This window comes from Anastrepha ludens, chromosome 2, assembly GCF_028408465.1.
Source record: "Anastrepha ludens isolate Willacy chromosome 2, idAnaLude1.1, whole genome shotgun sequence".
NCBI lineage: Eukaryota > Metazoa > Arthropoda > Insecta > Diptera > Tephritidae > Anastrepha > Anastrepha ludens.
This window is the reverse complement of record NC_071498.1, coordinates 115,812,468-115,828,277: the sequence shown is the minus strand read 5'-3', so window position 1 is coordinate 115,828,277 and position 15,810 is coordinate 115,812,468. Positions and strand designations below refer to the sequence as shown.

Sequence of the window (15,810 nt, the reverse complement as noted above, 5' to 3'; positions counted from 1 at the left end):
CAAGCTCTTGCAGTTTGGGCAAAAAAAAGTTGGATATCATTTCACGGTAGCGCTCACCATTCACAGTTACGTTACGATTCGCAGCATCTTTGAAGAAGTACGGTCCAATGATTACTCCAGCCCATAAAGCGCACCAAACTGTAACCTTTTCTGGATACATTGGTAGCTCTTGCAATTCTTCTGGCTGATCTTCACTCCAAAATCGACAATTCTGCTTATTTATTTATTGCATTTGATCCAAAAATGAGCTTCGTCGCTAAACACAATTTTTCGATAAGAAAGTGGATCTTCGGCCAACTTAAACTTTCATAATAGAACACGCATTTTTATAATAAAATTCAATGATTTGCAAGCGTTGTTCGTTTGTAAGACGATTCATGGTTAAATTATAGACCAAACTGAAGATGTTTGACAGTGAAACAAAACACGAAACGTGCGTCAGCTGTTTAAACCAACTGTTTAAAAAGATAATAGCTAAAAAAACACCCGTTATAAAACATACTTCATTTCAGTACCAAATTGTTCCATTTCAGTTATCTTTTTCAATAATTTGTAGCATTTGGTAACCTTATGCGGACGGTTTTAAGGCTGACATCAATTTCGACAGCGCATTTTTAACATCAGTTTTTTATTGCCTACTTATATTGTATTTTAATTTTTGAAATGATTAACTAACTTTTAATTTGGTATTGAAAATTGCGTGGCAACTCTGTTCGAAAATAATTTTGGTTACTTATCTATTCACAGATGTATTATTATTTATTATATCTTAATTTTTGAAGTGATTGATAAATTATAATTTCCACTTTGAAAACTCGTTGGCACCCCTATTCAAAATTTTGTATGAACTAAATATGCTAAACAATATTTTTAATTTGCTATCGGTTTATAGATCATTGCATAAGTATTATATTTTAATTTTTCAAGTGTTTAATTAATTAAAATTTTCATTTTAAAAACTAGTTGGCAACCCTACTCAAAAATATTATTGAAATAAAGCTGCAAAAATACAGTTCGCTTGATACCCATATTTTGTTATTTTAATAAATTTTTAAATAATTCATAAATATTTATAAATTAAAGCAGCTTGAAGCCCATATTTTTTATTTTAATAACTTTTTAAATAATCCAAAAAAGCTGGCAACCTTAAGCGAGTTCTGACGAACCGCACCTGCCTAGACAAAGTCAGAAAGTAAAACTTTAATTAAAATTGCATTCGAATACAATCATAGTCATTATAATTGGTATAACGGTTTCAAGCAAACAGATGTGAGCAAAGCCTTCGCCTACGGAATTCGGTTGAAATTGAGTTTGTGCCACTTAAAGCCACATTTATAAATATATAAGTAAATAAATTTCCACAGTTTTCCACTTAAAATTTAATTTGAAACAAAATGGCTTTGTGTTCTTGCTGCAGATTCCAAACAACAACGAAGAAGTGCACACCCAAAATCTATTTCTAATAACCCATACTTTAAAAACCTATTCAAGCAAAGAATCAATTTCAAGTATACGAATATGAAAAATGCGTCATGAAAATTGTGACTTTGCAAAATTAAATCCATTTTAAAATTGCTACGTTATTAAGTTCACTTACATTTTTGAACCAGGCATACGACATTACTGGTGGTCTAGCATCCGCGCGACACTTGAAAGTCACATTTTGACCCTCAGCCTTGGTAACAAAGCGACTGGGATCCTCATTGGCTAAGTGCACCGACACAGTTGGTGGATCTGAAAATGGGGAAACAAAAAAAAATTAAGTATTAAATAAAATAGCCCTATAAATAGACATGTATGCATTATACATACATACAAACATCCAAACCTACATAAATACATATGAAAATACACCGACAGTCATCCTCTTTCATAAATGTATAATAAGGACTAATAAAGAGAATCGTTAATAAAATGTAAAAATGTAAAAATAAAAAAATAAAAATATAAATAAAGCTGAAGTTAGCGGCAAGTTTAATGAGCGTTACAAATTACAGCATAAAAGCGAGCAAAAATAAATTTGAATGGGTCAAAAGTTGCCACCACTACGAGTCACAAACGACTCTGTAGGGAAAGCTGGAACTAATGAAATAAATTTCTGGTTCAGAACTAGTCGCACTTTGACAATTACGTGGCTGGTAGCTGTCTTCACCGAGAAGTAATTGCAAGCAATTGAACTTCGCATCGTGTAACGACTACAGCAATAAACAATGTTTTTTTCTTACTCTAACAATCGAACTAAAGATTTACGGAACGCCTCTGCATTACTCCTTCGACTATTGTATCAGGGGCATGGGCGTTAGCTGTTTATAAAGCCTCTTCGTTTCGCCATGCGTTAGCCAGTGGCGAAAATATGAAGCAACGCTGCCATAAAATACATTTGTTCGTAAAAATAGTGAGCTTTACCAGTTTTATGAGGTATAACAATACTGGCTAGTGACGAATCTTGCTAGATAACTTTGTTATTATTGCTTTAACATGCAAATATTTCATCAAGTGATCAGAGCCCAGAGATAGCGAGCGGAGAAATAACGAATCGAAGGCGCCTACCATTTACAGTACCCATCCCATTCTACCAAGTATTTATGTTACGTAGTACGTAAAAAAACAGATGATTAGCAAGGGGACGTTCTACGCTGGCGCTCCACGAGAACAGTCTGTTTCACTGGTTCAATGTACGTATTTCAATGTTACTCGAAAAGTTAAGGGATTCAATTATGAAAATTACAGAAATTACATAGCATAATCTAGGCCATTACTAGGAAAAGTAAAGAAAAATTTGAGCAGGATATTTGATGGGCTCAATTTCGAAAGTTTCAGTATATTCTTTTTTTATTATTTATATTATTTTTAATAAACGAAATTGCATTTTATCTTTGATATTTTTATTAAGAAGGTTCATTGTTTTTCCTCAAAAACTTAGAGCTTGGTCTTTACTTCAAAAATATTCATACCATACTTTTCAATGTAGAATAAATTTCAAATTGATTAAAATGTTTGAAATGCTTTTTCAGTCTCCTTCTACAACCGACGCCTAAAACAACACCTTTTCAAGAATAATTGAAGACAATGTATACATATCACATATAATAGTTGAATTTAACACTGAATAGATCGTAACTATATATCTTGAAAGCGATGACGAAGGTATTAGATCTTACCTATCGAATTTGGCAGTAGTTCAGAACTAGTGAAGAGCGGCTGTAAGTGGAGGTATAGTGGACTTGGTATAGTGTACTAGAATGTATTGTATCAGTTACTTGCATTTGTAGGCGCAGGAATACGAAATAGTCAACGATACTCTTTAGAAGCTAGAACTTCAGTACTATTAGTAGATTTCCTGCAGGGCAGCAAAGCATAGCGCACACCAGCAACCGACTCAAAAATCATTTGTGGCAGGGCTTAGAAGGAACACTTGGCATGATGTGGTCAGTCAGGCAGAGTTGAAAGGATGAAAGGCTATGATGGAGGTCAAAGTTGACGCACAGTGTGGATATTGATATGGAGCCCATAGAGATGAATACAAAAAGTTCTTCTAAAAGCCACATTGAGCAACTCTATTTGGATTTTTGTGGCCCTCAGTTGCTTCTCTGACCATAGCTTTATTTGTTATATTACTTTTGTTGCTTTTATTACTTATATATGCATAACTATTTATAATTTTTCTATTATGCTTAGATTATTTTATTAAACTTTTTTCAAACTGCACCGCACTCATCACACCGTATGGCGCCTGCTGTGCCCAATGTTGTTTTTATCTAAAAAATATTTCACTAATATTTACACTGGATACTTTTGTGTACCAGTAAGTGTTGCCATATAAATATACACGTATGTAGAAGTACATTAAGGCGGCTCAATTTTTTTCGACAACGTTGCTGGCGAATGCGGATTCTGGATTAAATTTTCTAAAGTCAATTTCGAGCCCTTCAAAGTTTATGTTAAAAGATGTTATCTTTTATACAAGGCGGCACAAAATTTATTACTACAAATAAATTTTACTAATTACAAAAGAATAGTGAAGATGACTCTGAAAGAAACTGTATCCAAAGTAATGATACAAGATAAAAAATCCGACTCCTTCAGAATTAAAACTGGAGTAAGACAAGGGGATACGCTCTCATCAACAATCTCCAACCTTATGCTATGCTGTGCCATCGATGAAGTAAGTGACGCAAAAAGGACTGGACATATTTTAAACAGAGCAACCCAATTATTCGCATACGCAGATGGCAAAAATATCCACGCCCTAACCAAAACCATCGCTGATATTGGGATTGCTGCTAGTAAAATTGGTCTTAAAATCAACGAAGATAAGACAAAATATATGATGATGTCCAGACAAAATAAACCAACATCAGGCAAACTGAAAATTTGCGATTTTTCTTTTGAAATCGTTGAATCCTTTACCTATTTAGGCTTCAAACTGAGTAGCGACAATGCAATAAGCCTCACCATCGATGAGAGAATTCTGGCAGCCAACAGATCGTATGTGTCGTTTACGAAACTCTTCAAATCAATACTACTAGACAGACAATGCAAATTGACTATGTATAAAACCATCATTAGACCAGTATTATGCTATGCAGCTGAATCGTGGACGCTAATTGAAGCAGATAAAACAAAACTGCCAGCCTTCGAACGAAAAGTACTCAGAAGAATTTTCGGAGCAATCAAAGATCGCGGCTAGATGGAACGACGAGCTAGATCAACTGATAAAGGGCGAAAATGTTATACGTTTCATCAAAGCGCAGCGGTTAAGATGGCTGGGTCACATTACAAGAATGGACGTTACGAGGGGGCAAAAGAAAATCGTAGAAGCCAGACCGTTCAACACTAGAGCAAGAGGAAGGCCGAGAACAAGATGGACCGACGAACTAGAGGACGACATCAAGAAAATTAGCAAATAAAGATAACGAACTGGAAAAAAGTCGTAAGCGTTCGAGACGTATGGAGGTCCCACGTTTAGCAGGCCAAAGCTCACAAAGAGCTGTAGAGCCAAAAGATGATGATGAATTACAAAAGCAAAAATGATTTTGAATGATTAAAATTTTTATTTTGCCCTTTACGCAAATATCTGTTCGTGCACCGAAGCTGTCTAGTTCATTAAGGACAAAGATGATTGACTTATGACGCCATTTGTAAAAATTATAATTCATCGAAGGAGTGGTTAATGTTGCGCAGCCCAGCCTTGGATATGCAAATTAGGTATATATTATGATTTTCTTAATAAAAATTTGTACTTTGTTATATTTATTTTTCATTGATACCTTTTTGTTTAAAGAACCCCATAATGGCGCTACAAAGTATTTATATGCAAATATTTCATATTGTGAGAGGAAAAATTACTATAAATAAGTTTTTCAATTATGTAACATAAAAAGCCGTAACATATTTCCTTTTTTGTTTGTTAATTTTTCATCCTTACTCATTCGTTTTTTTTTACAATTAGCTTATTTACACTTATTTTGATTTCAGATCTTTTGCAATTTCAATCGTACACTCTCTCAATTAACTCCCTCTCAAATGTCGTATTAATTAAAAATAGCTCGTTTAAAAATTTGGGAACTTCGAACTTGACTTTAGAGCCCAGCTGGAATAGCCTTTTTCTAGAATTTTATATAGAATTCAAATCAGCGAGAAACGACGTCGAGAATAATCATTCCATATTAATGTGCATACAATCGGTATGTAAATATGTATATATTTGTATCCCAAAGCTGTCTACTAAAGAGAAACGCATTAAATGCGGCCCATTAGACACGCTTCCGCGCGTTTTACTTATATTCCCATACAAAGCAGCAGTTGCTCGTAGTTACACCACGTCCACATGGAGTGCATCCAGACGCAGCCAAGGAGATTCATTTGAACTGAGGTTATATGAAATTTACCGACTAAACGAGAAGCACTATAGTGAATTTGAGTAGCTTGGCATAAAATTAGGCTAATAGAATGGAGTGTGGCGTAATTGGTTACATTCTCCACTCTGATCACTAAATCACTTTCAAGCATGAAATTGGTTTGACCAAATAAAATACAGCGAACAAAGAAGATATTTGCGTAGGCTTGTATGTACAGGGGCGAGAAAAAGTGGTCAGATGTTTGTAGTTTCTTCTTACAAAAATCGTTCGCATTAAAGAAAATTTAATCAAATTAATTTACTAACTTATATTGCTTATTCATTTTGTCTATAGAGTATATATGTGTGTGAGTATGTATATCAAAGAGCAAGGCACAAAGATAATCAGCCTATTCTTAGATTTATACCATTTTGCAAATGGCGTGGTACGTCAATCATGTCTAACATTTGAGAATTAGAGAGCTGCAGCGTACACGCAGACAAGCGGTGGAGCGCTGAGGATTTCCATCACTTGAATTCAGTCTTCTTATTTAGTAAGAAAGTTATTGAAAAATAAAATTTCTTTGCAAAATAAAGATAGATACAAAAATTTAGACTTTAAAAATTACTGGGCGTATCAATCGATTCAAAATGGACAGGCCCGGTCACAGATTTGTTCTGCAATTATTTATTGTATAAAAATTGTTTTTGGATGAACGGATTTCGTCGTTTATGAAAATCACTCTTTTTATAAATGCTATTTTCTTTTCATGCGTGAAAAAACGGGTATTTCAGTTTCTCCCAAGCAACTTTTTATTCGAAGGGTAATAACTTCTGCAAAATTGCGTGGATTGATTGATTTGTTTCACTCTGCTATGGATATATTTCCTAAGCTGAAAAAAAACTCTGATATTTGCATATTGATGAATAATAATTTAAAATATTAGAAATTAATTTTAAAAAAGTATGGCAATGCCGTATTTTTTGGGCAAAATTTATGTAACTTATTTTTTATGAATTTCTGGGAATTCTAAGAGAAATTTTTATTTATCTACAAGAACTTCAAAGACGTTAATAATAATAACAGAAATTGTATTGAAGAATTTATGAAACCATATTCTTAGTTAAACAAAATGTTTTTCTGCGTTGCCATAGTTCTTTTCTTTTGCGAAATTGATGTAACTTATTTTTTTCATTCTCTTTCAAAACTGCGTTTGCCGAATTCTTTTAAACATTCCAGTTTTTCTCCATTCTCTGTGTTTTTGTGTTGCGAAATTCTTTCAGTTCCTGATCATTGAGCAGATAAACTTCCACTTTTGAGGTACAGATTTTTCGGCTTCTTGAATAAACTCTAATAGTATTTTGCGGAAAGTTTGGAAAATTTTCATATTTTTGTAGAGCGCACTTGTTTTTAGAAACGCATGGGTTTGCAAAGGAAGCCGGAAAGTTTGTGTCATGCGGTATATACGGCATTCTACGGATTTTCTCAGATAATTGAGCGTCAAATTTAGAATTTATTGTTTCCGTTTTTCGGATGCTTATGGGAAAATGTTCTTGTGGTCGTGCATTTTTCCGTTTAAGAATTGACGTAGTTCATTTTTACGTCAGGATCATGAAAGTTTTGGGAAGAAGATGGAGATTATTGGCAGTGCGATAAAGCAAAATTGATGTCGCCATCGCCAAGTCGATAGAGATTTGTTTTCGAAGAAACTGTTTGGAGCTCATTTTGAGGAAACTCTGAGCTAAGGCAACTACCTTTTACTGAAATAATCAAAGTACTATTGAATAAAAACGCATGCTGGATTATTGATTTAATGTAAACGAGATTCGGAAAGCAGCAGCTTGTACCGAAGACAGTTTTGAGACGCTCGATAGTCGGTAGTAGAAAGCTTTAGTCTTTGACAGTAGTGGTTTTCTTTATCCTCCAACAGACTTGTGTTTCTGAAAATACTGTAATGAAAAGTATCCATCCAAATAGCTATGCCAAAACATTTTGGTATAACTTCCAACAGACGATAACCTAGTCTTTATTGCACAAATGGAGGCATTCGCATTTGATGAGGGAGTAGTTAATGTTTTCAATTATTAAATTGTATTAACTAAAAGATATCCCAAACAAGCAATTCGTGTTTTTTTCTTTTGGTATTAAAATCGAAATGTCAGAAACATTGTCAAAGGTGCCCTCACACCAATCGTATGTGGTGCGTACTCCCACTATCACTATAAAATTCCTCCTCCTCGGCTGATTTTATCCAGAAACATTTTTTCAAAGTGGATGCGCATTGTCTATTGATGAAACAGACATCTACTTCCAGTTTTTACTCTTATGGTCGTATGGAGACTATACGCCATCGATAGTATCCACTTCACCTATTGCGTTCACAAGTGGTACAGAAGGAAATGAAACATCGGGAAATGTGCAATAGTCGGATACATAAAAACTATTGCGTTCTCTGTTTTTGATACAGTAGTGAGCTATGGACTCGAGCATCTGTATTTATCGTCGGTCCATCTAAAATAAGGGTTTTTCAATAAGAGCGGGTAGATGTTGAAATGGAATAAAATGGCGTTTGCTGTGTGGCACATAGCGCCGTTCTGCTGGAACCACATGTCGTCTAGGTCCATATGGTTCAATATGGGCCATAAGAAATTGGAAGGGCCACCACGTCTACCGAAAAATGGGCGCAATGCGCGCAACGTTTGCGTTAATGAACACTCATTTTGATAATAAAGATTTATCATTTGAACGTGCTGTTCAATCGTGTACCTTGCCATGATGATTTGGCATAAGCAACTGAATAATAAACAAAAGATTTGACAGATGTCACCAAAACAAAATGGCTGCCACAGGACGCCAAAATCGACCCGCGACAATTGAAAAATCCTTTAGTTTACCTCCACTGCCAAACTGCTTCTAGTGCTGCTGAAGTTCCAATTTTTTCAGCAATTCCCACTAGAGCTGTCAAACTATCGATAGTTGAGAGCACCGATGGATTGATGGATATTGGGAATGAATGGGTATTGATACTTGCCTACTGGTTGTTAAATATTTGTATCAATACACACATTTCATGGCCGATAGGGGTATGATCTGCCAAATTATTGACATTTAACAAAATCACGCCCACTGTACGGCTGTACTCGCAATGAATAGCTCAAGTAAAATTTGAGATATCCTTGCGTGCGTCAAAGCTTCCTTCAAAATGCTCCTCCAAAGCGGTCTATCTTGAGCTGTTGCTTCGTAGTTACGTATTCCCAGCTTTTTAAGATCGTATTCCACTGCGTCTATCCAACGGTTCCTCGGTCTGCCTTTAGCCTTCACGGCCATTAGCTTTCCTGTCAAGGCTTTCTTCACTGTACAGTCAACAGGCATAAGGATCACATGACCTAGCCATCTCATGCGCTGCGCTTTAAAAAAACGCACAGCTGTCTCGTTCTGAGTTAGATCATTCAGTTCCGTGTTCAATCGGATTCTATAGGTACCATCATCAATTTCTTATTGGGCCAAAGATCTTTCTTAAAATTTTTCTTTCCATACGAGCAATCTGAGCACAATCATCAACCTTAAGAGTCCATACCTTACAACCATATGTTAGGATTGGTTGAGTGAACTTTGTAGCTTTAGCAAGTTAAGGTGGGCTTAATACGCTTTTTTGGCGGCGTTGATGCGATCCCTGACGGCGGAAGTTGAATCACCGCTACATGCGAACATAACTCCTAGGTACTTCAAATGCTGCACGGCTTCAAAAGTATAGGCTCTCAAATGGAAGTTTGGCATCTGCGCAGGCCGCCTCGATTTCAACAGATATTTGGTTTTGCCCGCGTTTACAAAAAGGCCAATATCGTTCGCAATTTGGTTAATTTTTAAGAAAATTCCTTTTAAGTCATTCCTATTTCTTGATAGAATAGCGATGTCATCTGCATAATCAAATATTTGCGTTGCTTTAGTCATCAAGGTACCACCTTTGTTGACTTCCCTTACGACAAAGTGCAGCATCAAATTGAATTTGACTGTTGATAAGGCATCAACTGGTTTTACACCTGTTTCCATCGGCAACGACTTTGTGAGCTTCCCTTGAATGATCACTTTTGCTTGTGTATTTGTGAGCGTTGCGCTAACGAGTCTTATTAGTTTGGCAGGCATTCCAAGAATAAGCAATATGTGCTGGATCCTATCTTTTTTAACACTATCGAAGGCTTGTTTGAAATCAATGAACAGGCAGTAAACATCTAGCCCGTATTCATAGTGTTTTTCAAACATTTGGTTAAGAACGAAACATTGGTCGATTGTAGACTTGCCACTACGAAATCCGCATTCTTCTTTATTTGAGATATCCTACCGAACTTAATTCTGCTGTTACTCTTGACTTGACTTGAAATGTACGATGAAATGTTGCCGGAAAAATACGATATTTGTGTAACTAAAAGCAAAGCTCGGTAAAGAAACATATTGCAGGGCACACCACAATCATCTCTTTACAAAGCCATTCTGCACACCGCTTTAAGAGACAACGCTCAACAAAAAAACAAAAAAAATTGGCAGTATCTGAACCACGATTTGTTCAAAGTAAAAATTACACGCACTTCTTAAAATAAAACTAAAGCAACTATGTCAGTCAAGTTAAAGTCCACAAATAATCGGTAGATTTGGTATTTCTAATACAGAAAAAAATACTGAAATTTTTTTAAACCAATTTACCGATGACCACCCTTTATAATATGCACTAAAAGATATTTGTATAAATCAGGTTTGATAAATTTATACTACTGTATTGCAAGTGAATAAACCATTCGCATAAATTACAGTATTAACCTAAAAAAAAAATTGTTTTTGTAAATTGTTTATACTTTTCCTATTTTCTGCTTTTTTCCAACGTTTTCAGGAAGGTATACTAACAAAAGTTATTCCAATTATTACTAAAGAATTTAAAAGCCACATATTTGGAAAATTTTATTTTCTGTAGAGATCTCAATTATTTAACACATACGTACGCAGATACTCGTACGTGCATGAATGCCAGATATACAAAGCAGTTTAAATTTATTTTATATCTTTTTGTTTATTTTTAATCTTTTTATTCATATGTTACCCCAACTTTGGTTATTTTATTGCGAAATATTAATTTTCTTGTACAGAATCCAATTCTGCAATCCACAAACTTCAATTTAAATGGCTGTTATTATACTCATATGCACATATACCCCTTCTCACCTCTACACTGCTACGACATTCACGTCACTTACTTATATGCAAATGTATTTGCCTGCTTTTAATTTTATCTCACACATTTGTTCCTATACAATACAAATACAAATAATACATCTGTATGTACTTACATGCCACACGAATGATGCGCTTGTCCTCGATGGCGCTACCAGAGAACCAAGGATTCGACGCACGACACGTCAACTCGGCATTATCATTGTCCGATGTTACCTTCAAATTGAGGATGCTGGTTGTGGTATTAGAGTCCTGCGAAGAAAAACAAACAAATATATATATACGAGTGTATGCATATATGAGAAATTCGTGGTTTGCCATTACATATACATATATGATATAGGGTGTGTGCCTGTGTATGTGTATTTGATAGAAAAACGCTTATGGAAAATATTGAAATGAATTTTTAGCATCTGTCAGAATGGCTAAGACATTGGCTCCATGACACTCCACTGCCGAGACAGGAGAGATAGTTCAAATAATAGCCAATATAGCGAAAGGGACAACTATGGCAGTAATAACGGATAAAATGAGCACAATCCTCGTATACTCGCATTTACTATCTGACATTCGATTACCAAGGGGCTATAGCGATAGCAGCAGGAAACAGCGAGCAATAAGTAAATCGCACAACGACATGCCGAGCTGTTGCCAACGAAAGTGGCACAAAAATAAATATGTATGTTTTGTATTTAACAATGTCAGTAGGAGCTGAGCAGCACACACACACACATACACACACAGATTCACGTTCATATTTAGGTTCTTAACGAGTAGGTATATAGATGTGTATGTGGCATGTAACGGGTAGCCGACAGAGGTGGCACTGCCGTGATGTGGCGATATGGTAATGTCTCAACCTACGACGCACAGTGGGGGACGTGTGCTCAATTTTTGGTCATAAGTAGTTATAATAGTTAGATATCCAAACATACATACGAGTATAGTCATACATATTTCGAATCTGTCGTATACGGCTGCAAAAGAGTTTTCCATTACCAAATTATGCTTCTGCTTCAAATGGGAAGAACTATAGTTTTATGCCAGCCTCGGAATTGCTAAGGGTTTTTTATGAGAAGCTTTTCATGGCAGAAATACACTCGGAGGTTTGCCATTGCCTGCCGAAAACATTTTCTATCATTTGGTGTTTCATATCCGGAATTTCGAAGGCAAATTAACCCTGATCTATATGTTGATCGATTGCAATGTGTCGACAATAAATTGTATCTCTTCATGAACAGTTAGGTTGAACAACATCAAAACGCACGCCACAAATAGGAGGAGGAGCTCGGCCAAACACCCAAAAAGGGTGTACGCGCCAATTATATACCTATATATATAAACAGTTAGGTATTAGTTTAATGAAAGAATTCCAAGCATTCGGTTGCGCATAATTTAAAACAGTTAATAATGTCAAAGTTTGAAGGTATTAAAAAAAAATGTTTAAGAAAAAATTGTTCCAGCCTTTTTACATTTTTTATAGGAAAGTACGGAAAAATCTTTTAGAATTTTTTGTTTTTTCTCTTAGACCAACAATTATTTGGCTTATGACTCAAAGAAAAAAAAATTAGTGGTTGCATTTCAAAGTAAGAATTCCAAGCTATCATTTAAAAATAATTTAAGAAAATTAAAAATGTCGAAATTAAGAAAAAAAATTAACAAAAAATCAAAGCGGTCGAAATTAAAATCAATCAACAAAAAAAAAGTGTATGTTTTTTATTGGAAAGTACGAAAAAAATCTTTTAAAATATCTGTTTCATCCACCGACAATTACACGGTGCAACACTGAAAATACACCTGATAAATTACACACTGTAGGTTGTTTATATGGTCGAATAATGCATAGAAATATTTTTGTTATATTTTTTGTATCCTCCAATTTTTATTTATTTATAAAAAACCGTTTTTTCAGACTTTGCCCGGTAATCTACGGATATCTCAGACATTTTTTTACCGATTTTCAATATTTTATATGTTTTGAAAAGGATATTGCCAGACCTTTCAAGTGATGTATAACAAGTAATTATTCAAACTAGTTAGTTGTGATTTTTATTTGATTAAAGGAGAAAGTGCTTTTTTTTTATCATTTTTTTAACTTTAACAATTTTTTATTGCATAATTTTACAACAAAATTAAAGATGTTTGTTAATATTCTTTGAGTGCATTTATTAACGAAGAAATTAATGTATTACTTTCAATAATCGGACAAAAATTGCGTAAACTACGCTAGTTTTTCGTAAATAGAAAAAAATGCCTTGAATATCTATCCATTTGTGGAACCATAGTTTTTGTCTTTAATGATTATTTACTTGGAAAAATCACTGCATTCTTTATGTATTGACAATAAATGTTTGACAATGACAATTTATCATAAATTACAAATGAAGGGTTTAACATACGTGTTTCTACATAATTTTGCGACATAATTTTCGCGCGATTTCTGAGGCGCAGAGACCCTCCTCCTCCCACGCAGTAATTTTACCTCTCTCTAGTTCGGTAAGCTTTGAACCGCGTGGCATATTGATATTTATTTACTTAAAAAACAATTAAAATTAAAAGTTGTACTCAGCGAACACATAAATGCACTTTAAAGCTTCAATTCCTAATGCGTTCTATAGTTATGAAACGGCAAAAGTAGTAACGAATTGCTCTGACTCGTGCTCAAAGTAACGGTACAAACAAACACAAAAACACCACGATGAAAAGTTGTTGTTTATTGATACTAAGAAGAATAACGGTATTATTCCATATATTCATTTATTTTTACAGAGTACCTACATATTTTTGGAGTAAAGATGAAATATTCATGTTATGTGTCCTAAAGTTATGAAACGCACCTTAGTCTGAAACAGCTATTAGACCAGTCTTTGGTTGGCAGTGCCTTTTTATCTCCTTCTTCCAAAATCGCGTTTTTCTCAAGTGTGTTTTTTTGTTAAAATTGTTTATAAGTTAGTTAAAGATGTGAGACAAACGCAATAATTTCTGCTACGTTTGCGGTTTATTTGTTGATAAACAACATCGCCGTGAATTAAAAACAAATACCATCGTGGTTGAAGCATACAATCTTCACTTTGAGCGCAATTATAGTGAAAGTCGCTGGTATGGACCAGAATATATATGTTCCACGTGCTCCATATCACTAAAAAAGTGGAAATCTAGTCAGTGTTTTCAAGATTGTTTGCCATTTTCGAGCCCAATGGTGTGGTATCATCAAGTCATTCACAGACCAGAAGACTGCTACTTTTGCCAAACCAACCTCCAAGGTCAGCGCACATTGTACACACTGCAATACACATGGTGGCCCATATTTTCTATTAACGAAAATCTAGCGTGATTTACGCTATTTTTGTCCGATTATTGAAAGTAATACATTAATTTCTTCGTTAATAAATGCACTCAAAGAATATTAACAAACATCTTTAATTTTGTTGTAAAATTATGCAATAAAAAATTGTTAAAGTTAAAAAAATGATAAAAAAAAGCACTTTCTCTAGGTTTAATCAAATAAAAATCACAACTAACTAGTTTGAATAATTACTTGTTATACATCATTTGAAAGGTCTGGCAATATCCTTTTCAAAACATATAAAATATTGAAAATCGGTAAAAAAATGTCTGAGATATCCGTAGATTACCGGGCAAAGTCTGAAAAAACGGTTTTTTATAAATAAATAAAAATTGGAGGGTACAAAAAATATAACAAAAATATTTTTATGCATTATTCGACCATATAAACAACCTACAGTGTGTAATTTGTCAGGTGTATTTCATTTTTTTTTTTTTTTTTTGTAGCGCAGTGTTATTTAACTTACATTTTAAAGAACAATTTGACGCATGCATTTTAATGTAAGGAAACCAAGTTTTCATTTGCGCATAATTTAAAAAAAAGGTCAAACAATTTTAGAATTTCTTCGTTTTTATCAGAAACTACGGAAAAAATTCTTAAGCAAGTTTTTATTTCTCCCAAATCTACAATTATTTGGCTTGTAACTCAAATAAAAAGCTTTGCGGAGACATTTAAAGTAAAAATTCCAAGCGTTCATTTAGAATAAATTTAAAAAAATTAAAAATGTCGAAGTTTTGAAAAATGAATTCCGAAAAATGTTTAACGAAAAATCAAAAAGTGAAGGTTTTAAAAAATTAATTAACAAAAAATGTATTTACGTTTTTCATCTGAAAGTACGCAAAAAATCATTTGTTTTCTCTTAGACCAACAATTCGCGGGTGCACTTCAAATTAAAAATTCCAAGCTTTCATTAGGAATAACTTTAAAAATCAAAAATGTCAAAATTTTAAAAAATTTAAAAGAAAATTTTAAAAATTCGAAAAAACGTGTTTAACAAATCAAAAAACAAATATTGTTGGAATTTTTCATGTTTTTTATAGAAAAGTATGGAAAAAATGCTCTAGAAAAATATTTTTTTTTTACTTTCCCTTAGACCGACAATTATTTGTCCTAAATTTCACAGCAATACATGGGCAGATGTATTTTAAAGTAAAAATTGCAAGCTTTAATTTCAGGATAATTAAAAAACAATATACAGAAATGTCGAAAATTAAAAATTAAAAAAAAGAATATCGGAAAACAATTCTGTTCACAAATTTTTTCGAATTTCGTTCTAATTTTTTATGTTAAATGTATTTTTTTTATTGCTTTCTGTTAAAAACATTTTTTGTTTTGGATTTCCTTTAAATCGACAATTATTTAACTTAAAATTTTAAGAAAAATATACAAAAAAAAAAAGGAAGA

The 15,810-nt window shown here is 33.8% G+C and overlaps 1 protein-coding gene across 1 annotated transcript in view; it reads right to left on the bottom strand.

The window, feature by feature from the left end:
• Positions 1-15,810, bottom strand: part of LOC128871903 (hemicentin-1) — a 334,429-nt gene that overhangs the window by 260,181 nt on the left and 58,438 nt on the right. The window contains exons 7-8 of the mRNA XM_054114067.1: positions 11,177-11,312; positions 1,598-1,734 (exon numbers count right to left, since the gene is read on the bottom strand). Of these exons, the coding sequence (XP_053970042.1) occupies positions 1,598-1,734; positions 11,177-11,312 (273 nt within the window). The remainder of the gene's footprint in view (positions 1-1,597; positions 1,735-11,176; positions 11,313-15,810) is intronic.